This window comes from Falco biarmicus, chromosome 21 (assembly GCF_023638135.1).
Source record: "Falco biarmicus isolate bFalBia1 chromosome 21, bFalBia1.pri, whole genome shotgun sequence".
NCBI classification, from domain to species: Eukaryota; Metazoa; Chordata; class Aves; order Falconiformes; family Falconidae; genus Falco; species Falco biarmicus.
This window is the reverse complement of record NC_079308.1, coordinates 372,384-398,792: the sequence shown is the minus strand read 5'-3', so window position 1 is coordinate 398,792 and position 26,409 is coordinate 372,384. Positions and strand designations below refer to the sequence as shown.

Genomic DNA, 26,409 nt, shown 5'->3' with positions numbered 1-26,409 from the left:
CAGGGCTGGGATGGGCGGGAGAGGTAGCTGGGGAGGAATCTCATGTAAACTGGGGCGGGATATCCTCCCCACACCAGGACCAACTATGGAACGGGACCTCAGGGTCCTGGAGGTGACAAGCTGTCAATGGTGGTGGGATTGTGAACCAAAGGTATCAACCCCATGTGGGGCTGCATTAGCAAGAGTGGTGGTGGTGGTGGGGTTGCTCCCCTCCATCAGCACATGTGAGGACATATCTGTGTACAGGGGCCAGTTTGAGCCTTCCCAGTACAAGGCAGACAGGGTCAGGCCACCAAACTGAGGCCCAGGATAGGTGGAGAGAGACTGGGAATATCCAGCCTGGAAAAGAAAAGGATGGAATCGCTGTCTGCAGCTGCTCAAAAGGGTTAGAGAGAGGACAGAGCCAAACCACATCTCTCCATGCCTCTCATTATACCTTTTTAATTGTTTAATTACCCATTTAGGCTGCTTAAACAGACCTCCTGGGCCCATAGTCATCCTTGCCCTGCTTTTTTCGGCTTTCCTAGGCATCTACTATTGAGAAACAGGGCAAGGACTTGACGGACCTTCACCTGAACCCCTGTGTCTGTTGTATATTCTCAAGGAAAAAGTCCATTCTCCTGCTTGACTAAAATGCAGTACATCAGGGATCATGTGGAAGCACCACCAAAAGGAGCGGCCCCGAGAGGGCTCCACGCCTCCCCACCAAGAAGCACAGTGGCATTTTCCTTTCCAGACCTGCACACAAATTTCTCCATAGCCTCCTTGACAACTGCAGTTTGTGAAATCACAGAATTTCTTTTCCAGCTAAGGGGAAACATCAAGTGACTGTGAGGATGTTTCCCTCTTGTACCTGGAAGGAAAGAGGGGATGTATTTACACGTAGTTGTAGTTTGCTCCTCTGTGTTTTATCAGCAGTCGGGATTCGTGGAGGGAAGATGATGGCTCAGCACTGTATCGTGCATCTTAGCAAACTATACAATGTGATCACACATCACCCTTGCAGATGTTCACTGATCTGCTTCAGCTGTGAAAGGATGAGGTTGAGGTGGTTGTGTCAGGGTCCTAATGGCAATTAACAACCCTATGCAGATCCACTTGGGACCCCCCACCCCCACCCATGGTCCAGGGGCTCTATTTAAGTTCAGCCCTGGAGCATCCATGCATGGCTATGGTTGCTGCTGATCCACATGAGATTGAAATGCCTCTTGCTCTTATTTCAGAAGCTGCAGCTGGGTCTGAACTTGTTCCTGAGAAGAAAGAACTGAGTCCTTTGTTTAATGATATTGTTGTCTGCCATCAGATCCGGCTCATTACTATTGCAACGCCAATGATGCTTCCTGATGCACAGCTGGCTCAAAACTCATCCTGGGTCTTTCTAGCTTCTCTGTTGCAGGAAGAAAGAGATTTCAGGTTGGTCTGAGCTGCCCATAGTGGCATTATTGCTGGAAAGTACCTTGTGAGGTGTGAAGCCAGGAGATAAAAATAGCTCAATGCCAAATTAGAGCAATGCAAGCAGGCCAGCTGAAGAGTTTTCACATCTAACACCAGCCAGTCCGCAGCAGCAGGAGACAGATAGGTCTGGCACTGGCATCTGCTGCTGATGTAAGGAAGTTTCAGTCACTGGAGGATGGCATTTTGCTGCTGGGAAGTAGCAGTTAGACAGCTGGGAAGGAGGAGAATTGGAGATGCCCATCCCATATTTACCCTTTCCTGAAGGCACCGGGATTTTTCAGTCTCCAGAGCCTGTCTCTCAGATCAGTGGAGACCTGTGGATTTGATGACTTGACAGCAGCCAGAACAGGAGTTTCACACTCTACTAGCACCTAAGAGAGGTTGTGCTGCAGCTGGGGTGGGAGACAACAACTGGCTGAAAATGATTCTGAGATATCAGAAGTGACAGGACCTGGCTAGGACTTGGGAAGGACCTGGGCACCCTTCAGGACAGCATCTGTAGAGGTGTTTGGGAGGACTCAACATCTCCCGGGTGACCCTAAACATTCAAATGTACAATTCACTGCAGGGCAGGGCCTTCCTGGCTGTCAGAAGAAATTTCTGCTGCTCCTGACCCCTGGGACATCAGCTTTGCCCTTTGGGTAAGGTGGGACATCAGACTAACATCCCGCAGAGACTGCTATGGATCAAAAATGCTCACACTTCCCTGAAGACTCTTGGTGCCTCCAGAACCTTGCAAGGTACCAGCAGGTTTCTCTGACCTGCAGCAACATAGCTGAGAGCCTGGACTGATCGTCTTTCCTTTGTTTTCCTGCTCTTTAAATGCCTTTTCTTTCAAAAATTGGTGTTGTCCCTTCTTTCCAGCATCCTTCATTTCCTATGGCCAATCAACTGATTTCCAGTCCAGGTGGGTTTTCAGGCACATAGGCAGGAAGAGTTGGTGCTATTCCTTTCCATCACAGCAGCGATGAAGTAAGAAAGGCTTCATTAAGTGCTTTCATTTGAGGTTTACAAGAAAGAGGTCAAGGGAGGGCAGCAAAGCTACCAGGGTTTGCCATGCTAGCAGTGGCACAGCACCATTTTCCCAGTTTCTCTCTAACAAGAAAGAGAAAACAGCCCTTGAAATACAGAAAGAATCTTTAATACAGTCATTCTGCGTATAAAAAATTATATAAACCTGCTTACTAAGCTTCCTGTCCCAAATGTATATATATAAATTGCAGAAAGGTAGAGTTCAAGCTCTTTCTGTTCATCTTTATTCCTCCACCCTCTGATTTCTCCCACCCCACAACTGAGAAACACGGCTGAAAGCCATAGGGTTCAACACCAAAGCCTTAAAATGTGTATGTTCTTGCCAATACTGTCAGGTTTTTGGCTCCTAAGAGGTCTTGGTGAGAAAACAGCACATATTACACTTAATTCACTGATATACTCTTTTCCTTTCTAGTAACTAAACCAGGAACCAAAGTCAGCTTCTTCAGCCCCACAGGAACATCATTACTGAATGTCAACAGGCAACACCATTGAACGTCAGGGTAAGGAAAGATGGGAAAGGATGGGAGAAGAGTAGAAGAGATTTAAAGCTGTGAAATTGGTGTCCCAGGGGCTGTTGCACAAATTATAGGCTTCATTTCCCTGCTTGTCCCAGGGTGATATTCCCCAGCAAAATCTTGGAGAGTACCCAAGTGTTAACAAATCCAGAGGTCTGCCCAAGATGGTCCCTTCTTAGTCTGCTGCTCTTGAAAACCCCATGGGAATGAGATTCCAAGTGGACACCGGGACTCATTTGCTCTGCTTTATTCTTTACCATCCACAGAGTCCCAAAAAAATGGTGTGGTTTCCTGGATCAAACCAAAGGCTTGTCCAGAGCATGTGATGTCCATCTTGCTGCCCATGCTGTCTTAGGGAGCCAGCTGGATGCTGGACTCCCAAACCCAGAAGAAAGGCAGGATTTTCTCTCCATTGAAAGAAGTCAGAGGAAAAGCAAAAGCCAAGGTCTCGTTATCAGCATCAAAGAAAGCCACGTGTCCCTTCTCGTAATCGAGAGAGACCCGGATAGTCCTTGGTCTCCCATTCAGAGGCTGAACAGTTTCAAAAGAGGTGAAAGCTTGAAACTTGTCCCCACAGATGCCAACAGCCCATATCCCCTGGGAAGGGTCAAGATTAATCCAACCCTTTCTCCACGCCGAGTCTCTGGCCACCCCCACAGCCCAAAATCCCCTGCTCCCCAGCTGCACTTCCCAGTAGTGCCTCCCCACCAGGAAGCCTTCGCAACCCAAGACGGAGCAGTAGGTATCAAATCTCTGGGGATTGTTGGGCAAATTCTGGGGTGTTTCATCCCACCTCACACTCCTCCGGTCCTCGGAGAGAATGAGGTGGGGGTTTGCTGTGTCTGGATCCAGAGTCACGTTCGCTGATGGGAAGGAAAGTGCAAGAGAATAAAAACAGCATGTCAGAGGGAAGGTGGCGGATATTTCTCTCCATCTGGACCCTCCTGGTTGTTTTTTTTTTCCAGGAATGAAACCTTGGCCTGACGGAAGCCATTCAGTAAAGGCTTTCTCCATGAAATATGCCATACAGATCTATTTAAAGGCTGTAATGATTTGTGCTATTTTTACCTCCCATCAAAGGGGAATAGGAATCCATCTTGCCAGCCCACCAGGAAAGTGTGAATTCCCTGCTTTTGCTGTCTTTTTTCACTTGTGCCCCCTTTTTCACTCCAGTATACCTCCAGTCTCCCATGACTTACCCCATTGCACATCCAGTTCAACTGGGAGGCTCTCTGGAAGGAGAGAGAAGTGCTATTAGTTTGTTTAGGGGGGAGAGGAAGCGTATTAGACAGGGGTAAATAGAAGGGAGTGCTCTTTTCCTCCTGCAAAACAAGCAAAACCACCAGGTGAACAAGCCCAGCTCATGGATAGACGGACCTTCAAACCCAATATACCAGTTTTATGAGATTATTTCTTGAATTCAGAGTTCACTCCACCAATTACTAATTGGAGATCAGAGGAGGGAATGGGGCAGTTATCTGAACATGGAGAACGGTCTCAAAATAGCTCATTCAGGGTTTATCTATGCATACACCACCATCTGTCTGCAACAAGTTGGCTTTTCACGCTGACTCCCTTGCGGATGGCTAGATGCTACCTACAGCCTCTTTGGTTTAAATAGGATAGGATGGGAACCAAGAATGTGATTAATTTCCTTCTGTAGCCAAAGGGAGGGGCTTGCTCTCTTCCTTCCCGTTACTCAGGCACTCAGACCTGTGTGCCAATACGCCTGAGAACACAGTACCCTTCCCTTTTCCAGCTCCAGCCCCAGATAAGAGGGTTACTGAGTAACTCATCGTTAGCATTCCTTAGCTGGGGCTTTATGCTGGCAACTGGCTAGTGTTCGCTCCTTTCCAGCTGCAGAATGGTGTTTAATTTTCCCCTTCTTTTGTACCTTTGAATTTCCTCAGGGCTTCCTTCAGAACAAGGTTTTTCTGAGATAAATCCTTGAGTCTCTTTTCCACTCTGGGAAACTTCTCTGTCAGTTGCTGGGAAATCCTTGCTTCACACCTGGAAGGAGAAGACTTTTGTATTCCTTTCTTGCTGAACGAGCTACGTAGAGACACTGTTTAGAAAACCTGCTGGGTAAGCTTATTTCTCCCCAGGCATCAGATTGGGTCAGTTGAGAGATTGCTGGGCATATCAGTGGTCCCAATGTCACTGTGGAGGACACCCACTTGCTCTGGATGTCCTCAGTGATGGATATTGGCTTCCTCCAGCTGAAGGGAGGAGGTGATGGGGACATGATCTCAGCCCAGGGCCATCTGCTCCCTGCTGGGGACACCGGTAGAGAGGATAACCCCTCCTGCACTCCACCTTTTGTGTCTGCTTTGTGACATTGTGCTGGGGACAACTGTCCCCTCTGGAAAGGGAGAGCCACGTACCTGGTCAAGGCACTCCTGGCATCCTAAAGGAGAAAGAAGATGGGAATTAAACCTTGTGTGATCTTCAGGCCCATTTCTATCTCCTATCTCCCTCAGATGTTGTTTGCAAGCACATTTTGCTTGGTTTAGATTTTCTTGTGCCAGCACAGAGCAAGATCAGGGATACCTTGTGCTCATCCAATGGCCCATTTGCTTGGTCCCTGGCTAGAAGAAATGCTCAGGCACAGCTGGTGGAATATCATATCCACTTCTAAACACTGCTTCTGCTGATTTACTGCCTGCCATTGTCTCTTGGGGAGGGAAAGTGTGGTCCTATGCTAGGTAGCCTCCTCGTCCTGCTCTTAAGCCAGGATTCATTTATTAGCTCTTGCCATAGTCACGCAAGATATGCATCAATCTTTCTGGCTTTGCTTGGGGTTGGGAGGGAAGCGGTGGACACTTCCAAGATGCTGAAACAATAATTCTGTGGTACTTCTCTCCATGGGTTGGATATGACATAGCATAGCTCATCAATATGGATATATGATGTACAATACTTCTTCATTAAATCAGCATCTGAAACAAACTCCTCAAAATGTCAAGGCAAAGAGGCTGAGGAGAGGGGCAGAGAGTACCGCCTCAACAGCACATTCTGAGTGCCACTCTGCTGCCCAGCTCCTCGCTCTCACCTGCAGGGATTTGTTCTCTGGCTGTGGGCTCATCCCCTCCAGCTCATGGATGAGGTTGCCCAGGTGGGAGATCTCCATGGAGATTTTCCTGTCATTCTCCACCTGGGTCTGCACTATCTGCTTCTCCACATCTTCCAGCCACATCAGGAGGAGATGCTCCTGCTCATCCTGGAACTGGTGCAGCTGCTTAAACACCAACATGATTTTCCACCTCTCGGCTCTTGCCTGCTGCTACAAGGAACAGATGGGGAGGGAAGAGAATGGAACAAATCAGAGACGTACAAAACCTGGTTAAATAAAGCAGGAGCGAGGTCTTTAGCTTTGAGGCCAGTCTAAGTCCATAGCGTGTGGCTCTGGGTCCCCTCTGAGCTTCATGTGATGCCCTGTGGAGTCATAAAATACGCCCAGTCTTTTTAGGGGGTTGGTTTTATTTTACTGCTCTAGAACTACTACTGCAGGCAGTGTTGCTTCATGTTTTTCCCACAGCCTAGAAAAGACCAGGCATTGCATGCAGGCATCTGCGAGTATTTGGTGGAACAAATCCTGCTGGGAGAGTGATTGAGGACACTGGGCTGAGAGAAGGATTCCAAAGTGGTGAGATCCTGTGGAGGCTGTTGGAAATGGTCCCTGGCATGTGCAGTTCCCCAGAACTCCCAGGTGTTGGCACTGAGGGCAGTAGCTGGATGGGATGGATCCAAATCCAGGCCAGGGACCATGAGCACGAGCAACCAGCAGCACGTTCTTGGTGCTTTCCTTCCATCCCCACTTTATTTAGCAGGAAAGCCATTGCCTATCTCTGTTCACCTTCACCCAGCAGCCCGCCTGTTCTCATGAAGCTGCAGTGAAACATCTGCCATCCTTTCTGCTTTTGAGGAACTCACCATCTCTCACTTCCTTAGAGCCACAGATACATCCCCCAACCTCTGGTAGGCCAAAACAGGGCTGGGAGGTGGTGGCCGTGGAAACCTCTGGCATGTGGTGCACTCTCCAAAGGAGATGTGTCTGTATCTGGCTGCCCCAAGGTGCCATGAGAGCCACCACCTCACCAGCACTCAGACAGCTATACAGCAGTAGAAAAGCCCCATCAGGGTCCAAGTTGGACACAAGCACCCGCATAGACCTCATGCTCAGTGTGGCTGACCCATCTCCAGGGCTGGGCTGGTAGAAAGCACTCCCAGGGTGCAGCAATCTGCAGCAGAGATGAAGTCCTGGAGCACCATCCTACCACCCCACGGTGTAAATCTCCCCAAGGGGACCCACATGCTCGTCTCCTCTGTCCCAAGGGTGGCTCGGCTGAGCTGCAAGCACCTCCCTTCAGCCATTCGGAAATCACCTCGCTCTCCATTACCCTTTTGCGGCTTCTGATTTCCCCTCAAGAAACATCTGCGTTTCGTTCACAGGGTGCCACACCAAGATGGAGCAAGTGCAAGAGGGCCCTGTCTGGGTAGAGCAGCTGGAGGCGTTTTCCTCCTCACTGCAAATTTAGGTGATGACCGAACATCTTTCAACTTGCAGAAGACTCATCCATGCATCCAGCAGTGGTAAGTACCTACCAGATACTTCTGGCTTCTCTTCTCCCTGGTCAGTTTTAATCCTTGAAGCCTTTCTCTTTCATCCTTGAGGCTCTTCAGTTTGCTTTGGATTTGCTCCTGAGCACAAAAACAAAAACCAACCAACCAAACAAAATAATCTGCAAGTTGTTGGGGAGAGGGATGCACAGCTCCAATGTTGCTGTAGCAAAATCCTGGTGTATTTGAGCATGAGGCCTCCAGAACTTGGGAATATTTAAATATTCTTCACTCTGTTGCCCTTCTTCACCCCTAAAACATTTCTATGAAGCATCTCATGAATGAAGAGTCATGTAAAGGTGATATTTAATATTGCTGCCTTGTTTATACCCCTGTTCTGGTCTTTGCCAGTTCCATCTCCCAGTCTATTTGTGGCCAGTTATTTTCTGCACTCACAGTAATCTGTTCTGTCTTCGATGACTCATTTTATCCCCTCATAAGCATAAAATCAAATATATTTATTTTTTTAACCCTTAATTAGGTCCCCCAAATTGCTGCAACTTCCCATCATCTGCAGAACCAGTGTTTCTGCCCAAACTTCAGCTCCTTCTGCAGACCAAGGAATAACGAGTATGAATACTGTCCCCAGAGTTTGGTTTTAAGGAGGAGATAGAGCACACCTTAGGAACGCCCTTTTTTTTAACATCTGCTCCTAGAAGACCCTCCCATGACAAATACTGATGGAAGTTTGCAGTGCGCACATCCTGCCCCGACCCCCTCTTATTTTTTAGCAGCTTATTTTCTCCCTGCTGCTTATCACTTCTTCCCCACCCCCCCACCCCCCATCGTGTTTCATGCTCACAGCATGACTAATGTCACCTTTCACCTCCCCATTCCCAGTCACTTCTTCCCCTGTGGGCAGGACAAAATGTCACTGAGCTTCCTCTGCACAAGCACTGACTCAGACTCCTCCTCCTGACCCCATCCTCCCTCAAGGGAATTAAAAATACCTCCCAGAAGCACCACAGTTATCCTGAAATAGTTGCTCAGAATAAACTTCCTTCAGGGAGAGATTTGCAGCAGAAAGAAAAACTCGTCCGGGTTTTCCAATCCAATTCTTGCACAAAAACTAGCAGCAAGAGCCCTGCCTGTGCAGAAGGGAGTGAAGGTGGGGTCCAGCCCTGCTAATTTGGGTATTTTCTATGAGCTACCAACCTCAGCTTCCTTTGTAGTTCCCTTGTAGGGTGACAGCAAATAAAGTGGTGGGTTTTTTGTGGAGGAATCCAAGCTGGGTCACCCTGAGCAGCTTAAATTTAAATCCCTCTTTGGAGATCGTGGTGAAAAAAACCAGGCTTTAATCAATTTACGCTGTCTGGGACTGACCCTGTGAGTGGATTTTGCTGGTGGGCCAGGTCTGACCCAGTAGCCTGAAGTCTCTGCTTGCCCCTGCATGCCCCCAAGCTGAGCTGTGCCCCTCACATCTGGTGCATCTGGGCACCTGCAGACCCAGGGTGGCTGCATCACATCCAGGCAGGGCTGCAGCAAAGACAGCAATGCCAAGTAACCCCAGCTAGAGGATCAGCCAGTTCAGCCCAAGCTGCTACATCCCAAATTTTGGGAAATTCTATGGGACAACTTTCCCCGTATCCTCGGGAAAGTGGAGAAGCTGCTGGCTAGCAGACCTCAGCCTCTGATGGGCCAAAAAATATACAAAATAGCCCCCCAAATGAATAAACAAACAAACAAAGCCAAAGAAAAATACCAGAAACAAAATAAAAAATGAGAGCAAAGCACAGCACTGTGATTTCTTACTTTGCACTCCTGGGCAGCTTCTTCGATGGGTGCGACAGTGTGAGCGCGGTGAGCGTGGGAGCGGTCGCACACCACGCAGATGGCCACCCGGTCCTCCTGGCAGAAGAGCTTGAGGGGTTCCTGATGCTTCTGGCACAGGCTGCCTGCTCCGGCCACGTACCCTGCCCGCGAGCTCAGCTTCTTGGCAATTTCTGCCAGGTTCCTCAGCTCACGGTTTGGTCTAAATTTTCTTTTCTGGGCAATTCCTCGGCACTGGGGGCAGGTGAAGCGCCGGTCTGATTTTCCTGAGCATCGCGTGATGCAGTCCCGGCAGAAGCTGTGTCCACAGTTGATGGACACAGGGTCACGGAAATAATCCAGGCAGATAGAGCAAGATGCTTCTTTCTGCAGACTTTCCAGTGGGTCACATTCAGCCATGGCTGAAGAAGAATGACACTGTTACTTTCACTTCATTGATTATTTTTTTTCTTTTGGCAGCAGCTGGGAGTTTTCTTCTTGATTAGCTTTTACTATCTGAACTGGGAGGTCTTGTTTGAAAAGTGCAGACTCGTAAAGGATGTAAAAGGAAGGAGGGGCGGAGAAAGGGGAATTTCAGTCTGTTTTCTGTGTGAAATGCAGATTTGCAACACCCCTCTGAAACCTGAGTCACTCCAAAAGGAGTTTCAAGGTCTTCATGAGTTTTCTGCTAAAGAGAGAAGAGGGAAAAGAAGTTCCTCTTCCTGACTCATGACCTCTGAGTCCCAAATAATGAGTTGACGACAGGGAGTGTTTGGCAGAAAGAACAGCTTATGGATGCCACGGCTCTCTCCCTGCTGCTCACCAGCACCTCTGTGCAGCCAAACCACAAAATTACAACAAGGAAAGCCCTTTTTCCCCTCTTTTTCCCAGGTGTTTTTGAGCCCAGCTGTGTGGTCCACCCAGCAATACCCAAGCCCAGCCCTGCTGCATGCTCCATATCACAGCGGTCAGCATCCGCACTGCTCATTTAGGAAGTGATCCCAGCCCAGAGGAGGGCAGGATGCTCCCACATAACTACCAGGACCGGGAATAAACCCAGCCTGAGGGATCTCCAGGCCAAACCCTGCCCAAGCTGAATCAGCTCGGTGTATATTTTAATTTTCAGCCAGGGCAAATCACCCAAATCAGGTTACAGCCCTGCGACACATTTGTGCATCGTCGTGTAGCTCTTCCCTTCCTCTGTACGTGCTCAAATGAAGGAGTCGCTGGTTTAATTGCAAATGAGTAATCTAAGCTTTGCTTGCTTTGTGGCCACCTCTGCAGCTGCAAGCTGTGGCCATGCAGGACGCTTGCAGCTCCCGAGCTGCAAGAAGTGACTCGACAGAGGAAGTGAATCATGTAGCACCAAAAAAAACCCACCCCAAAACCAAAAGCCAGATTAATGCTTCAGGCATCCTCAGTGAGCTAAGTCAGGGTCACTGCAGTCGTTCCCTGCCCCGAGGTCAGGCACCAGGACTGAACCCTTCTTGACAGGGTTTTGGTTGAGATGCTTTCACGGACACCCCTGTGCTCTCCTCCAGCAATGGGCAATTTTCCACCTGGGGGAAAGGCTTTTCCTATGTCAAAAATACTCTTGCCTGCACGTTTAGGCATGGGATCTGCATTCCCTGGTACCAAATTAATGGTTGGACTTGATGATCTCAAAAGTCTTTTCCAACCTAAACGATTCCATGATTCCAAATAAATGTTCATCCAGTACCCACCCATGTTGCCCACTGATGCAAATGCTGATCCCAACCTTCAGCATCCTCCCCTGCACCCCTGACCTGTGAAGCCAACAACCCCACCTCCTTCAGCCAAAGCTTTGGGGAAGTATTAATTAACACCAGGCTCGCAACAGGCTTGTGGACAACCCAACCCTCACCAAACCTATCCAGCTGGATGCCAGGTTTCAATACTCAGCATTGAATTATCAGCAAATCCACAGTCCCCTCATTTGCTGTACGGGAGTTTCAAAATCCTGGTCCATCCAGATTTTAAAATCTCCATTTTTTTCTCCTCCCCACAAGGAAGGAACTCAATGTGCTGCAAAGCGTCCTTGGTTATTTTTCAGGTGATGAATGACTTAGCTATTTTTTCCAGTACATCGCAGGAAATGAAGCTACGCTGACCAATCTAAATTCACCGCTGTCTCCCTCCTTCCCCCTTTTTAAGATGAGCAAACTTGACACTTTTTCCAGCAGCATCCCCACCACCCTCCACCACTCCTGATGCCACCTTGGCTGCTCCTTTGATCTCATGGCTCATTGCCACTAATTCAAGATGATTTGAAAATCTCTAGTTCAGCTGAGAAGATGCTGATTTCCTTTCCTCGTTTGCCATTGCAGCCATAATTTTGACCCCTGGTGTGGTACCTGTGGTTATTATACACGGTACCAATCAGTATCTATGGGTGGGGTAACTGTAAGATCATAGCAAGCCCTTTTCAGGAAGGCTAAAGTAAAATAAAATGCCCTTTTCCATTTTTCACAAGTGTGGTAACAATTTGGCCTCAGTTCAAGCTCTGGGGTCTCTCCAGAACAGCAGGTTTTTTGTATACCTCATATATATATATATATATATATATATATATGTATGTATGTATATATATAACTGCTACGACGCTGCAGCTCTTGCTTTCCTCAGGCATTGACTTTGCGCATCAGTGTGAGCTCTTCCACCTCACAACTTCTCTAAATTATGAGTGAAAAAAGCGGTATGTACCTCTAAAACTCAGAGAGGAAGATGAAGCAAAAAAAAACCCCACCAAAACCCTCAGGAAATGAGTGTGGAGGAAAAAAAAGTGGCAGCAAGGGGAATTCACACTGCAGTCCTTTCTGCTTCAAAAGGGAGTAAGAAACGGGCTGTGATGGGGCCCTGATTCCCTGTGTGATGGGAATTGGGCTCGGAAAACTTATATAAAGGAAAAATGATGGAAGAAGGACTGTGATTAAAATGTATACAATGGGGAAATGGTGGAAGAAGAGCTGTGATTAAAACATATAAAGGAAAAAGGATGTAAGAGGAGTAGTTTGGTGCCCTAAGAGGGGAGAAAAATTTCAAGCGCCCAACGTGGGGCTCGAACCCACGACCCTGAGATTAAGAGTCTCATGCTCTACCGACTGAGCTAGCCGGGCTGCCGCTGAGCAAGCTCTCTCATAAACCGTCCTGACACTGCAGCCATAACGCTGCAGCAATCGCGGGGATTTAATGGCACCGGGAGCCGGTACCGGGAACCCTCACGGCCCCGGAGCACAGCCGCTCCCCGGTGCGGGGGGAATAGCCGTGTGTCACCCAGCGGCTACCGCCCAGCCCTGCTGCAAGCCGCGAGAGCAGGGTGTGTGTAATCGTTAAAAGTGCTTGTGTGAAGGTGGGGAAGAGAGAATAAAAAGGAAGCGGGAGAAAAATAAAATTCACTGTTTCTGCCCGGTTTCGAACCGGGGACCTTTCGCGTGTGAGGCGAACGTGATAACCGCTACACTACAGAAACACGGTGAAGGAAGTATCGCCCCGCGTGCCTGCGACCGTGCAGCCTGCTTCTGGTGTGGGGGTAACCGAGGGTTGTGGGTCTCGCCGGGGACTCCGCGGCTCCGTCGGAGGGAAGAGTCCAGTGTGGCAACAAAAAAAAGTATACGGGGAGGGGGGGAAATTTAAAAAGCTTTGAGGCCGCCCAACGTGGGGCTCGAACCCACGACCCTGAGATTAAGAGTCTCATGCTCTACCGACTGAGCTAGCCGGGCTCCGCGAGCACTGCGCGCTCGCACCACAGGTACTGCCCCAAGCAGCCACGCCTCCTCCCGCGGAGGCCCTGCCCACACCCTCAGCGCCGATTCGTCCCCCGCTTCCAGACCTCCAAGAGCAACGAGATGGGTGGGCACACAAGCCCGACGCCGGGCGGAAAGCACAGAGAGCGCTGGGTCGCCGTAGCCTCTGTCGCCGCTTCCCTCCGCGCTAGCTGCACGGACAACGGGGCCCTCGGAGCCCCACGGCAACACGGGTGGCGGTGACAGCGACGGCCTCCCCGTACCTTAGCAACTGACTGCCCGTGCCTAGAGCGCCACTTCCGGTCATGTGGCGCTAAAGGGGCGGGCGTTGCGGTGGGAGGCCGGAAAGCGGAAGCGTTGCGGCGTTTCCCGTCTGTTGGCGAAGCCCGCACTATAGAGAGCAGCGGCGGCGGGGGCGGGAGAGGGGATAGAGCGTCTTCTCCGGGCTCGGGCCGGGGCCCGCGAGCAGCGGGGCGGGTGGCGGGGCAGCGGCCTAGCGCGGGAGGCACCTGCGGGCCCGGTTGGGCTGAGGCTGGGGCCGGGCCCCGCGGCGGGGAGCGCTGTAAGGTGTAGTGAGGCCTAGAGCCTGGCCCTGCTGGGGGGAACGGGGTGCTTGGGGCAGGAGCCAGGCCTCTACCGGGTCCCAGTTGGGCCTTGGGGGTGTTGTGGGGTGGGCAGGAGGGTCAGGCCCGGCTCCAGGGTGCCGAGGCAGGGCAGGATCGGGGCCAGCCCCCGGTTTTGGGGGGACGAAGGGGTGCTGAAGGGAAGCAGTAGCGAGGGTTAGAGCAGTGCTGGCCCTGGAAGGTGGGGAAAAATTGGAGGGGGTGAAGGAGGAAGTGGCATCTGGGTGGGGACCGGCCACCCTTCTGGGTTCGAGCTGGTGCCCACCCAAGCATAGGAGAACTTAAGGGGTCGACAAGGAGCTTAGGGTCCTGTGAGGAAGAGGTGACTCTCCTCCCCACTCTCCCCATGGCAGCCACAGCGGTTTTAGGAGATGGGGACCCTTCAGGGGGCTCCAGTGGGCAACTGAACCCAGTGGAGACACTGCAGGAGGAAGCCATCTGCGCCATCTGCTTGGACTATTTTGTAGATCCCGTTTCCATCGGTTGTGGACACAATTTCTGCCGTGTCTGCATCTCGCAGCTGTGGGGTGGTGAGGCTGAGTACGAGGTGGCCCCGGGGGCTGCAGCAGTGGGTGGCGGAGAGGTGGGGATGGGCGATGTGCTGGAAGAGGATCTGGAGGATGAGGAGGATGAGCTGGATGAGGACGAGCTGGATGTGGAGCAGGAGGAGGAGGAGGAGGATGGTGGTGCAGAGGAGGAGGAAGATGATATGTGGAGCGAAGAAGAAGATGACACTGACCTGTGGGAAGATCCCGTGGAGGAGGACATGTGGGACGGTGGGGTCGGGGGAGAGCTTTACTTTGGGGATGAGGACTATGATGAGGATGTGATGGAGGAAGATGTGGAGGAAGAGGAGGAGGTGGAAGAGGAGGAAGAAGAGGTGCAGACACCTCCTCCCCCTGTTCTGGCCACACGGCCTCGACGCCTCCAGACCTTCACCTGCCCACAATGCCGAAAAACCTTTTTCCAGAGGAATTTCCGCCCCAACCTTCAGCTGGCCAACATGGTGCAAATCATCCGCCAGCTCCACCCACACCCACAGCGCCTTGCACCACCTGCTGCTGGTCCCTCAGTTTCAGGAGCCACAGTGGGTGTCCCAGGGGCCCTGGTAGCAGTGGGAGGTCAGGGGCCACCAAATTTGTGTGAGAAGCATCAGGAGCCTCTCAAGCTGTTCTGTGAGGTGGATGAACAAGCCATCTGCGTGGTGTGCAGGGAGTCACGGAGCCACAAGCATCACAGTGTTGTCCCTCTCGAGGAGGTCGTGCAGGATTACAAGGTATGAGGGTTTCGGTGTCAGGGTAATGGAGTGGTTTGGGTTTTTTTTGATGGGGGAGTGGGGAGGAGAGTGGGGTGGGAAACAGCTGTCAGCACCATCAGGAGCCAGTGGCACGGGCTGGGTCCTGCTGGCGGCAGGCAGATGGCGTTGGGTGGTTGGAGGCGGCATACAGGTGGGTCTCGCTGGGCTGGTTCAGTGAGCGGAGAGGGGGAAGGAGATGAACGGGCTGTGTGGGTTGGGGTGCAGGAGGCTGGGAAGCCACAAAGCTGGTGGCTGGCTTGGCTTGGATGGGAAGAGTCTGGTTAACCACGGGGAAGGAGATTTGGGGATCAGGCAGCAATGGTAGCGAAGGATCGTGGAGACATTATCCTGGTGAGGAGTGGGTGAGCTCAGCTGGTCCTGCTGGCCTGGGTTTGGGTGAAACCCCTCTAGGCTGTGGCGAGTTGAAATGAGCACCCATGTCATGGTGGCTCCACAATTTAGAAAGCTCTTCCCAGGGTCTGTCTGGCCTCCCTCAGCTTGGGTGATACCTGCCTGAGGGTCTGCAGAGCCTGACCCCAAGCATCCAGTGGTGGAGGCCCTTCATTAGGGGTTTTGACTGAATAGCTTTGCTGTCTCAAAGGTGTCGCTTCCCACTTGGACATGACTGGAGAACCCCCCCCCCCAAAAAACATGGCGGGTAGACAGGGGATGGTGGTCGCTGAGCCCTTCAGGCTGCTACTTGCCCTGCTGCTTGTCGCTCTGGTTTCTCTGCAAGGTCATGTCTCGCTTTTTGGGGCCTTCTGGAAGCAAGGAGTTGGGGTTTTGGTTCCTGTAATATCCAAAGGTGTCTTGGAGGAGTTGCTGCTGCAAGGTCATGTCTCGCTTTTGTCTTCCCTCACTGGAAGCTCTCTGGTGCTCTGGTCTTGGCTGCTCCCATCAGAGTCAACACCCTTGGAGCCCCTGGAGACTTTTGGGTGGGGTTTGGTAGCCAGGAGGAGGCTTGGAGAGGTGGAGGTGGTTTGGAGGGGAAAGGACAGTGCTGGGGCGTCTCATCCCTGTGTCAGGCTGTTTTGTGGTGGGCTGTCGGAGCGTGGCCAGCGGCACTTTTTGCTTTTGGGTTGGCTCAGTCCGTTTTCGCCTTTTCTTGGCAGTAGGAAAGCTGCTGCAAACACTCAAGGAGGCAGAAAAATTAATTGCTAAAGGGAGAGCTCTTTGTGAAGGGCAGAGGGAGTGTCCTGGGAGGACAGCAAGGCAGAAACAGTTGGTTTGTGGGTTGGTGGTTTGGTTGTGTGTTTTTTTGGAAATGCCAAAGCTTATTCAGCACAGGGAGTCATGACCAATGAAGCAGGTACTGGTTTTGTCATTGGCTTAAGCTGATCTAGGACCATGCCGCTACCGAAAGGCGCAGCCTGAAAGGATGGCCTAGGTCTGCACTGAGTTTAGGAGCACAGATCCCTCTCTGGGTCCTGATCCCCACCCAGTGGGACATGTGCGTGATGGCCGCAGCCGTGCAACAGACAGTAACAGTCTGTGCTTGGTGACTGTGTATCTGGCCTTTGCAGATGTTCCCTGATCTGAGCAGGGCAGGGTTTTTCACTTTCTAATTAGAAGTGGCTCCCAGAATGAGCAGTTACGGAAAGCGGAAGGGAAATGGTCTGAGATCGGGGCAGGAGGTTTTGTTTTCAGCCCTGCTGTGGAGTTGGGGACTGGAGGACTGAGAGAGGAGAGGAAGGCAGGCAGGCATTACCTGAGGCAGGGATGACAGAGATGCATTTCTTTCGCAGAATAAGCTCCAGAGCCATCTGGAGCCACTGAAGAAGAAGCTGGATGTGGTCCTGAAGCAGAAATCCAACGAGGAGGAGAAGATCACAGAGCTGAGGGTAAGAGCTGGCTGCCTCTGGCACAGCAGATCATCCTGTGCACGATTCCTTTCCACGCTTATTTATTTCCCCATTTCTCTGTCTTCCACCTTTCACGCTGCCAAAAAATAATCAGCCCTCTGCTAAAGAGTGTTTCTTGGCCCGAAGTCTGGTGAGGGGGATGAGCAGGGAAACTTTTCCCCCTCTGCCTTGCAGATTTGAGCTCTCATGGAGGCGTTGCGGTCCCTTTGCTGCAGTTGTCAGGATCACAAGGGCTGGAAGCTATTTCCCTGTTGAATTAGAGCTTAATTAAGGGGGTTTTGTACCTGAATGTGTTGTGGGAATTGGTAGCCTGGGAGAGAGAACAAATTTGTGTCCTTTGGGTCTGCTACTTGAGCTAAGGATACCTCTCCTCCCTCTTCACCACTCCGCAGGACAAGATGAAGCTGGAGATCAAGGAATTCGAGTCTGACTTCGAGCTGCTGCACCAGTTCCTCATTGGGGAGCAAGTCCTGCTCTTACACCAGCTGGAGGAACGCTATGAGAGCTTGTTGGCCCGTCAGAGCAGCAACATCAGCCAGCTGGAAGAGCAGAGCGCTGCCCTCAGCCGGCTCATCGCTGAGGCAGAGGACAAGAGCAAACAGGATGGGCTGCAACTGCTCAAGGTCTTTCCCAACCCACTCACCCCACCCCCATTCCTGGGGTGGGAAGAGGGACAGTCGCAATCGGGGATCCCAGCAGGAGGGCAGAGCCCAGGTGCCCTGCCAGGCAAGGCCTCTTGCATATGTTTTTGAATCTTCCCAAAGAGCTGTAAGCTCAGATGATTCACGTAGTTTATCTCTGGACCATGAACCCTCGCTCAAGCTCTCTGCTGGCAGCTGAGGAGCTCTGGCCCTGTTTTATAGCAAGGAGAGAATGTTAGCAGCGAGAATTAAGCAGAGCTGCCAAGAGGGGAGCAGACCTTACTTCAGAAAGGGTATTCCTCATGGGAAAGCATCCTTACCCGATTACTAGATCCTTCCCGGTCCCGCATCGTCTGTGGGACCACAGGGGGGAAATCGGGATGCCACAAGAGATTTGGGGTTTGATAGGGTGTCTGTATTAGTGGGAAAAGCCTCTACCGAGGGGTGAATCCATGGAATGTGCCTCTCTGTGGAATATTCCCCTCAGCAGACTCATGGGAGGGGACTCATCCTGGCCATCGGGGTGGTTGGCTTGATGTAGATCAGCACGGTGCTGAGCCTTGGCTGCTAAGAGGATTTAGTGCGAGCCACAGTGTGATCAGCCCCCATCCTCCCTAATCTTTTCTTTCTCGTTCTTCCTCGCTTCCAACCTGGCTGCTTCCTTTTCGCAGGACATCAAAGGCACTTTTATCAGGTCAGTGACTTTCCATTGGCATCTTCTCACTGTAAACAGCTTCGGGGGGAGGAGAGGGCAACACAAAACCAGAAAACCTTGGGCTTTTGTTTCAAGCCTCGTGTGGTGGGCGTTTTTCCAGGCTGGGGTTGGGTAATGACAAGGGACAGCTTGGTTGTGGCTGGTGCCAAAACGAATGTGATGGTGGGAACTCCTGCCTGATGGCTTAGTGGGGTATACATGGAATAACTGGGGGTGCACAGGAGAAGAGAAAGGCTGGGAAGAGATCTCAAGAGTCCCTTGCAGCACCTGGCAGCTGCTTTTTGGGAGCAGAGCTGGGTGTGCCTGTGCAGACCTCATGCCCCGAGGAAGCAGGAGCTGCTGGTAAATATGGAGGGATCATTTTGTTTCCCGTCATCTTTAAATCAAACAAGCGGCTGCTCTTCTACATCAGCCCCCAGCCACTCGTTGGCAGGTAACAGGGCTGTGCCGGAGCAGGGCCTGGCTGTCACCAGCGCTGGGTGGATGCGGCTGCACCTCTGCCAGGAGTTTGGCTGCTTCCTGCGGCTGAGACGGGGTGGGGACTGCAGCTGTGCCAGTGTAACCGGTTGGGCTGATCTCTGCCCCGCTCTGGGTTTTTTGGCTGTGTGCAGGGCACCTTGTTTCTCCTGTTGTGTCATTGCCTCCCCCTGAGCATGCTGAATCCCCATTTTCTTTCCCCTGGCAGATGCGAGAACATCAAATTTCAGGAGCCTGAGATGGTGCCGGTGGATGTGGGGAAAAAATATCGCAACTACTTTCTGCAGGATGTGGTGATGAGGAAGATGGAGAAAGTCTTCAGTAAAGTCCCTCAAGGTGAGTGAGACCTAGGTCCTCTGCCCAAGGGGACACAGCAGCTTCTTGTCGTGGTCCTAGGGAATTGGACACTGGGATGTCTTGCATATCCCCAGCTGTGTTGGGTTTCCCTCTTTACCTCTGCCTTCCCAGATTTCATGCCCCCTTTTAAAGTCTGCCAGTCCCCTTAATACCAGCCTCTTCCCTTCTTCCTCCCCACGCCTTGCTCTGTCCGTTGGTCTTCATTTTCCCCTAACGTGGCTGTCACCTCTTTCCACCCTAAAAGCACAGCTGGATCCAGAGTTGCTGACAGCTCTGTGTGGGGCTGAAGCCAGACCTGCTCCAGGGTTAAAAGGGAACTGGGGGATTAAAGGGGTTAAAATGGAATTGGGGTTAAAGGAATTTGGGGTTTAAAGGGAGTTTTGGGGGTTAAAGGAGTTTGGGGAGGGGTTAAAGGGGTTGAACTCTGTTGCAGTCAAAAGCAGGCCCACAGTGGGGGCTGTCACCCACTGGTGCTGCGGGTATGGACAGGGTTGAGGATTTGGGGTTGGAAACTAAAAGGAGGGGGGGAAAAAACAGACCAACAAACCCTGGGATTGGGAGCCCAAGAGACGGGGGTGACCAGTGACACACACACCCTGTAATGTTGCCGTCTCCCTTCCAGCCGACGTGACTCTGGACCCTGACACAGCCCACCCTCGCCTAAGCCTCTCCCTTGACCGACGCAGCGTCAAGCTGGGCGAACGCCGCCAGGACCTGCCCGACAACCCCAAACGTTTCGATTCGGATTACTGCGTCTTGGGTTCCCAGGGCTTCACCACTGGCCGCCACTACTGGGAGGTAGAGGTGGGAGGCCGACGAGGCTGGGCAGTGGGTGCAGCCCGTGAAACAGCTCGACGCAAAGAGAAAACCATGGGTCCTCACCAAAAACGAGAAATTTGGTGCGTGGGCACCAATGGGAAGAAGTACCAGGCATTGACAGCCACAGAGCAGACAGCCCTGTTGCCCAGTGAACGGCCCCGGCGCTTTGGCGTCTACCTGGACTACGAGCGAGGCCAGCTCTGCTTTTACAATGCCGAGAGCATGACCCACATCCACACCTTCAACGCCTCCTTCCACGAGCGCATCTTCCCTTTTTTTCGCATCTTAGCCAAGGGTACGCGCATCAAAATCTGCGCCTGACCAGCCATCCCTCACCCTCCCTGCCAGCCACCTCTACCTGTGCCAGATCCGGCATCGCCCCAGGATCCGGCCTTGCACACAGCCATGCTCTTTCCCCCTTAATCCTGCAGATCCCATCTTGGGATCCAACGCTGCACTTGTCTTCTTGCACCTGCTTGCTCACAATGCCTCTTCCTTCAGCCTCCTGTCTGCTCCTCCCCAGGATCCCACTGCTGCCACCATGCTGATCCGAATCTGGTTTTGTTTGGAATAGGGAAGGATCCACCTCAGAGGTGTAGGGGTTTTTTTTAGCGTTTTATGTCTTTTTGGAGCTCCTCTCTCCCAGTCAATGCCTAAAAGCTTTCTGGCACGCTCTCCACTCCCGGACTGCATTTTGAAGTGCATCTGCTCTCTTCGGATGCAGAGCTTGATGCCTTGGGGGCATCTCAGGGGTCTGCACAGTGGGGAGCAAGTGCTCTTGGCTTTTTGAAATCCCCATCGTCACCCGTCCAAAAATCATTGGCTTGCGTATCCCAGTTGCACCAAGGTGCCTGGATCTCTTGGAATTCACCTGACCATCTTCCAAGACCCCAGCTGGTGTTTGGACCCAGAGTCAAACCTGCTTTAATGGCCCGTGTTGTTTTTTCCTTGCTTTCCCCATCATTTTTTTGGGGGGTGGGGCCACGTCTGAGCTTTCCTGACCCCCACCCCTTCCCTTCGTAACCATTGCTTGTGGGCCTGGCACTTTACCGGGGGCAGAGGAGGGTGCAAGAGCCAGTTTCCGCCCCCCAGAGCCAGCACAACCTGGCTGCAGTGGCAGGAAGCAGCCTCCTGTTTTCCCCTCACAGCTTGAGAGCTCTCAGAGATGGGGGATATTTATTTTTTCTCCCCTTTTTTCTTTTTTCCTCAGCTGCTAAGTTTCCAGCTGAATCCTGTCCCACTCGAGAGACTCTGACTGCACCGGTCGTGGGTTTTTTTTGTTTGTTTATTTTTGGTTGGTGGATTGTTTTTGTTTTTTTTTTTTCCTGTTGGCATTACAGAGCTAGTTCAAAATATTTTTGGGTAAAATGAGAATTAAATGGAGATTTAGTTTTATGAAATGTCAAGAAATAATAATAAAGAATAAGGTTGTAAACCTGAGTCTCTAGGTTATTGAGGCTTGAAAGGTCTGGGAGCTATTTCCAAATGAGTCTGGCTTAAATCACACATCAGGGTCCAGATCCCTCACAGCCTGCCTGGCCTTGCTGTCACTGCATCACCTCCTGTTAAACAGATGTGTTTTAAATCTTGCCTTGTTAATCTTGACCTAATCCTTCCTAATTAGATTAGGTCAGACCCAGAGCCACATGTCCATATCCCTTCCCAAAGCTTTTTATCGGCAAGAGGCTGTTGCCAGCATCATCCAGCATCACAGAGGGGCCGAAGTCCCTTCCAGTTTGGTGGCAGGGGTGGCTCACAAGTCTACCAGCCAAGAAAGAGCCCCCCCCCACCTCTCAAATCTGTAGAAAATGGCAGTTTGTATGTGGACTCAGTGCCTGGAGGCTGCTGGGTTACCAAGTTTCACGTTAAAACCTCTCCTTCAACAGCACCACTGGTGGGCAACAAGGCTAACCATGGCTGCTGCTTAAATGTATCTACTTTCTGGGTTCTCTTCGGAATAGTCTTAAGTTTTCCCAGATCTGCAGCGACACCACATGTAGGAGAAAAAAAAACCAAACCACGATTCCCTCATTAGCCAGAAGGACAGAGAACATCTTTCATGTCCCACCACGCTGCCTACAGTAGAGTATCTCCATCTGCTATAATTATTCTGCCCTCAGGGGGTTTTAACTCATGAGGTGAGTACCGCTCAGGGCTCTCAAAGTTCTGCCAGTCACCCCATCCTCATCGCCAGGCCCTGTCCTACTGCGACATCTCCAACCTTGAAGGTGTGGGGACAATTACTTGCAGACATAAAGCTCTCTGCATCAGGAACACTGGGCTTTTGCCCCTCTGACGTTCCTGATGTGGCACCTGCCAGAGTAAAGCCCCAACCCCACATCTTCCATGAACCTCCAGGTTGTGGGATGACCCAACAGTGGACACAAGGTGGCTGCAAGCTCAACAGAGCATTATTTCATTGACTTTATTTTTTTTTGTACACAAAAATCTATGGTTTCTCACTACCGCATCTTCATCTGGTCCCAATGGTGACTTGCCACACCCGGACAAGGTTATCTGTGTAGCCAGCAAACAGTGTCTGTGGAGAGAAACGAGTTGGGTCACAGGAAGGGCTGGACGGGTCCAGCCTCAGGACACGAGGGCCTATGGTCCTCAGAAAGCAAATCCCAAAGCAGAGAGGGACAACTACCAGCCCCAGGGGTTAGGAAGATGAAGGAGACGAGCTCAGGGGTTGAGAAGGGACCCAGGGATGGAAGGAACCCAAGGAAGTTCTTTCCCTTGCTGGCAGAGAGCTCGAGGAGTGTGGCACAAGTGTCTCTTCATGGTTCCTGTGCCCCAAAAGCAGCAGGAAGATCCCTCCAATCCTCATTCCCCAGGGCTGGGATCCTGGGACAGCAAGGAGGGAATGGTTTTTACCTGCCCATCTGCAGACCAGGCCAGGGAAGTGCACTGGGGTGGTTCAGCTTTGCTGCTGGTGCTGATCACCTCCTGCTTCAGTTCGTCCACAATGATTTTGCCTTCCAGGTCCTGCAAGAGGAAAAAAGGAAAAAAAAAAAAAAAAAAAAAAAACAAACAAAAAAAAAACAACCGTGAAGGAATGAGGGGTCCAGCACAAAGATTCCCACAACCAAATCCCAACTCTGGAACAGCACAAGGGAGCAGAGGGTCGCTCAGAAACAGCCTCTGGATTTCCACACAGAGATGCAGTCAGATGGCATTGAAATGTTTCATCATGGCATGGTGGCTCTGCCCTACGGCCACCGCAACCCTCCACGACCAAGGGATGAGGCCACAGGCACCGGTCGCTGCTGTGTAACCCAGAGAACACTCCTCCAGGAGAGCTTTTCCTCCACGATCTGTGGGCTAAGGTGAGGATCTCCACCCAGGAAGGTGACTCCAAACCCAGCACAACCCAGAAACTGAAGGTATTTGCATCTTCCGTAGGCACCCTGCCCAAATGGGACAGAGAGGGGGCTGAGGACTGGAGCGGTGACATACCCAGATCTTGATGCTGGGTCCGGTGGCAGCACAGAGCCAGTAGCGGTTGGGGCTGAAGCAGAGAGCATTGATGATGTCTCCTCCATCCAAGGTGTAGAGGTGTTTGCCTTCATTCAGGTCCCACAGCATGGCCTGGCCGTCCTGCAGAGCAGAAGGAGTTGGAACAAACCCCAGCGCTTGTCACCTGTGCCTTGATTTGTCCTGCCCTGGCAAGGCCCCTTTTCCACAACCACAGTTAAGCTGGAGTACTTTGCTACAAGCCAAGGTGGATACGGAAAAATTAAAGGACACGGAAAGAAAACACATCAAGGGCTAAAACAGAAGAGCTAAAGAGAAGTCCCTGGAACTGGGGGAGCATCTTTGCCATGGTCTTCCCTGCTCTCACTTGACATCTGCCACCAGGCCCCATTTTTAGGCTGTTACCACTCCACTCAAGCTGTGACCAAGATGAGCCCATTCGCATGGTGGGAGACAGAAATGCTGGTAGGATGCCAAGATCTCATCTCAGGGGGGGTCTCAGCTTTCCCTCCACCGCACGACAGATACCTTGCCACCGGAGGCACAGAGGGAGCCATCAGGGGAGACGGTCACTGTGTTCAGGTAGCCTGTGTGCCCGATGTGGTTAGTCTTCAGCTTGCAGTTAGCCAAATTCCAAACCTGGGTGAGGAAAAAAAACGGGGGCAGAAGAAAAAGGGGTTAAACACTGCTACTGCACCCCAACTCTGGGGATACAGAGAGGAGAAAAAAACCCTTCCCCAGAGCACTCTGGCTGCTCTGATCCTCCCACTGCCATCACAGGGACCCCAGAGAAGGATGCTTGCTGTTTGGGAAGCCTTTGATCCCACCTCACCTTCACCAGCTTGTCCCAGCCGCAGGAGACTATGATGGGGTTGCTGCTGTTCGGGGAGAAACGCACACACGACACCCACTCCGAGTGACTCTCATCCTGGGGAAGAGGAACGATGCCGGGTTCATGGCGAGGAAACACGGACGAGTCTTTCCTGCCCCATCCACAGGGCACTGCAAGATCAGACCTGCTGCATCCTGTTGTTCCACAGCTTTCCCAGGCCTCCCCCATCCCTCATAATTGCAGGACTTCTCCTCAGAAACCCCCCAGGGAGAGGCTGTCAGGCAACGTCTTGCTTCTAATCATTAGGACAGGGCTGGGAGACCTGGATCCCCAATAAAAGTGGTGGGAACAGATCTAAAAGCAAGTTCACGGAGCTCCTTTCTCACAGAAGTGTGATCTGGAAGCCCACCTTCCCTGGCGCTCACCTGCACGGTGTACTTGCAGACACCCAAGGTATTCCAGAGCTTGATGGTCTTGTCCCTGGAGCCTGAAACTATCTGACGGTTGTCGGAGGAGAAGGCCACACTCAGCACGTCCTTGGTGTGACCCACGAAGCGACGGGTGGTGGTGCCACTAAAGGAAGATGAGACAATAGCAGATCTCACAAATTCCACCAAGGAGGGGGGGAATAATCAAATATTTGGAGGAAAACCCACAGTGTGGTCTACAAAAGGGTAAGGAGTGATCATTTCATTTCTCCTTCAAAAGGAGATTCTACAAAGGTAGAAGGATGGGGGGAAATCAGGATGAGTTTAGCCCGCATACATGCCTGGCTCTACAGATCCCAACCTTCTTCTCCTGGCTGTACCCCCCCCGTTCAGCCCAAAATGACCCCCAGAAAACAGTTTGATCCCCCCCTCCTGCTTCTCTCCCATCATAATTGCAGGACGTGTCTTCAGATCCCAGAGGATCAGCAGACTGTGTCAGATCTAATCATCGGAAGAGGGAGCCAAGGAAGAGCAGCCGAACACCTCCATCCAAAACTGTGGCACTGGCCACACAAAACTGCCCCTGCTGCACTGGGATTTATCTTCCAGCCCAAACCCAAAATCGTTCAAGTTCCAAGGTGCATGGGTGACCTCAACCCCCCTCCCAGCACCCAAACAAAGCAGGAAGACATGCTACAGCCCTCCCACCCAAAACACCCTCATTCCCACAGCTCACGTTGTGAGGTCCCAGAGCCTCAGGGTGCCATCCCAGGAACCAGAGAGAGCAAACTGTCCATCGGAAGAGATGACCACGTCACTGACAAAGTGCGAGTGACCGCGCAAAGCTCGCTGTGGGATCCCGTAGTTGGTCTCGTCACGGGTCAGCTTCCACATGATGATGGTTTTGTCTGTGGAGGATGCAGAGAGAGGGATAAGGTGGGGGGAACCGCAGCCTTCTGCCCACACCCAGCCCATCCTTCTAACCCGCACGAATGGGGGGGCTACCAGAGAAAAGGGGGGGTCTCTAAACAGATCAGGTCTCTGCTCCTTTGCCCCCTCCTCCCCATCCCTCTGTCCTCATCGCACAGCGCAGGGCCCTGCCTCTTCCTTGCCCTGCTACACCCCAGTCCCATCCCTAGGCCAGACTGCCCTAAACGAGGGGGCTCTGGCCTGTCCCCCCCTCTAGGCCCATGGTTTCCCCTTGTCCCTCTCCCTCTGCACTCTCCCTGGGTCCCCTAAATCACGGTCTCGCCTCACGCCTCTCTCCTCCCAGGCCCCACGGCCTTCCCTGCCCCACTCCCCTCCGGCCTCAGTCTCCCCGTGCCCCTTCTCCCCCCGCCCGTCTCCCCCGGTACCCTTCCGCCTCGACCTATGTGGTCTCTCCCTGCTCCCCTCCTCACCCAGGCCAACGGCCTACCCCTACCCCGGTCCGACGGTCTCTTCCCGACACCTACGTCCCCCTTCCGATGGTCTCTCCCGACCCTCTCTCCCCCGACCCGGGCGGGATGCGGCCCTCACCGCGCGAGGCGGAGAGAATCATGTCCGGGAACTGCGGCGTGGTGGCGATCTGGGTCACCCAGCCGTTGTGGCCCTTCAGGGTGCCCCGCAGGGTCATCTGCTCTGTCATGGCGGCGGCGGGATGGGAGGATGGTGGCGGATTCAATGGAGGCCACGGCCCGGTCCCGCCCGGCCGCAAACGGCGGCCACCAACACAGCGAGAGAAAGAGACCGAGGCGGCTTCCG

General features: G+C 52.2%; 3 protein-coding genes, 1 long non-coding RNA gene and 3 other non-coding genes across 8 annotated transcripts; 2 read left to right on the top strand and 5 right to left on the bottom strand.

Moving 5' to 3' along the window:
• Positions 1-116: 116 nt before the first annotated feature.
• Positions 117-3,404, top strand: LOC130141815 (uncharacterized). The gene is made up of 3 exons (XR_008819179.1): positions 117-2,195; positions 2,903-2,990; positions 3,272-3,404. It is a non-coding gene; the product is annotated as an uncharacterized LOC130141815 (long non-coding RNA).
• LOC130141794 (E3 ubiquitin-protein ligase TRIM7-like) lies at positions 2,575-13,362 on the bottom strand. 2 transcript variants are annotated; one of them, XM_056322981.1, is made up of 8 exons: positions 13,225-13,362; positions 9,378-10,062; positions 7,611-7,706; positions 6,058-6,288; positions 5,390-5,412; positions 4,900-5,015; positions 4,205-4,237; positions 2,575-3,868 (listed from the first exon to the last, which is right to left on the bottom strand). In XM_056322981.1, exons 2-8 carry the CDS (start codon positions 9,792-9,794, stop codon positions 3,357-3,359), a joined length of 1,428 nt encoding a protein of 475 aa, XP_056178956.1. In that variant the 5' UTR covers positions 9,795-10,062; positions 13,225-13,362; the 3' UTR covers positions 2,575-3,356. The 2 variants fall into 2 exon arrangements, with proteins under 2 accessions (XP_056178956.1, XP_056178957.1); XM_056322982.1 differs by lacking the exon at positions 13,225-13,362 and having other exon boundaries at positions 6,058-6,285; positions 9,378-10,267.
• On the bottom strand, positions 12,439-12,511 carry TRNAK-CUU (transfer RNA lysine (anticodon CUU)). The gene has a single exon. It is a non-coding gene; the product is annotated as a tRNA-Lys (tRNA).
• TRNAV-CAC (transfer RNA valine (anticodon CAC)) lies at positions 12,792-12,864 on the bottom strand. The gene has a single exon. It is a non-coding gene; the product is annotated as a tRNA-Val (tRNA).
• TRNAK-CUU (transfer RNA lysine (anticodon CUU)) lies at positions 13,042-13,114 on the bottom strand. The gene has a single exon. It is a non-coding gene; the product is annotated as a tRNA-Lys (tRNA).
• Positions 13,363-13,828: 466 nt separating the features above from the next.
• TRIM41 (tripartite motif containing 41) lies at positions 13,829-21,364 on the top strand. Its single transcript, XM_056322960.1, has 6 exons — positions 13,829-15,037; positions 16,804-16,899; positions 17,313-17,543; positions 18,233-18,255; positions 18,962-19,089; positions 19,733-21,364. Exons 1-6 carry the CDS (start codon positions 14,108-14,110, stop codon positions 20,248-20,250), a joined length of 1,926 nt encoding a protein of 641 aa, XP_056178935.1. The 5' UTR covers positions 13,829-14,107; the 3' UTR covers positions 20,251-21,364.
• A 954-nt stretch (positions 21,365-22,318) lies between these two features.
• Positions 22,319-26,400, bottom strand: RACK1 (receptor for activated C kinase 1). Its single transcript, XM_056323019.1, has 8 exons — positions 26,185-26,400; positions 25,403-25,574; positions 24,664-24,811; positions 24,239-24,334; positions 23,935-24,045; positions 23,389-23,529; positions 22,807-22,917; positions 22,319-22,468 (listed from the first exon to the last, which is right to left on the bottom strand). Exons 1-8 carry the CDS (start codon positions 26,291-26,293, stop codon positions 22,403-22,405), a joined length of 954 nt encoding a protein of 317 aa, XP_056178994.1. The 5' UTR covers positions 26,294-26,400; the 3' UTR covers positions 22,319-22,402.
• Positions 26,401-26,409: the final 9 nt, after the last annotated feature.

Coding starts and splice junctions, on each gene's coding strand:
- TRIM41 (XM_056322960.1), top strand. CDS start 14,108: ATGGCAGCCACAGCGGTTTTAGGAGATGGGGACCCTTCAGGGGGCTCC. Junction 17,544..18,232: donor ATGGGCTGCAACTGCTCAAG/GTCTTTCCCAAC, acceptor TCCTTTTCGCAG/GACATCAAAGGCACTTTTAT. Junction 18,256..18,961: donor ATCAAAGGCACTTTTATCAG/GTCAGTGACTTT, acceptor TTCCCCTGGCAG/ATGCGAGAACATCAAATTTC.
- RACK1 (XM_056323019.1), bottom strand. CDS start 26,293: ATGACAGAGCAGATGACCCTGCGGGGCACCCTGAAGGGCCACAACGGC. Junction 24,812..25,402: donor AGGCTCTGGGACCTCACAAC/GTGAGCTGTGGG, acceptor ATCTTCCTTTAG/TGGCACCACCACCCGTCGCT. Junction 24,046..24,238: donor GCTGGGACAAGCTGGTGAAG/GTGAGGTGGGAT, acceptor TTCCTCACCCAG/GTTTGGAATTTGGCTAACTG.
- LOC130141794 (XM_056322981.1), bottom strand. CDS start 9,794: ATGGCTGAATGTGACCCACTGGAAAGTCTGCAGAAAGAAGCATCTTGC. Junction 7,707..9,377: donor AAGCTGCCCAGGAGTGCAAA/GTAAGAAATCAC, acceptor TTTTGTGCTCAG/GAGCAAATCCAAAGCAAACT. Junction 5,016..5,389: donor GCCAGGAGTGCCTTGACCAG/GTACGTGGCTCT, acceptor TTCTCCTTCCAG/GTGTGAAGCAAGGATTTCCC.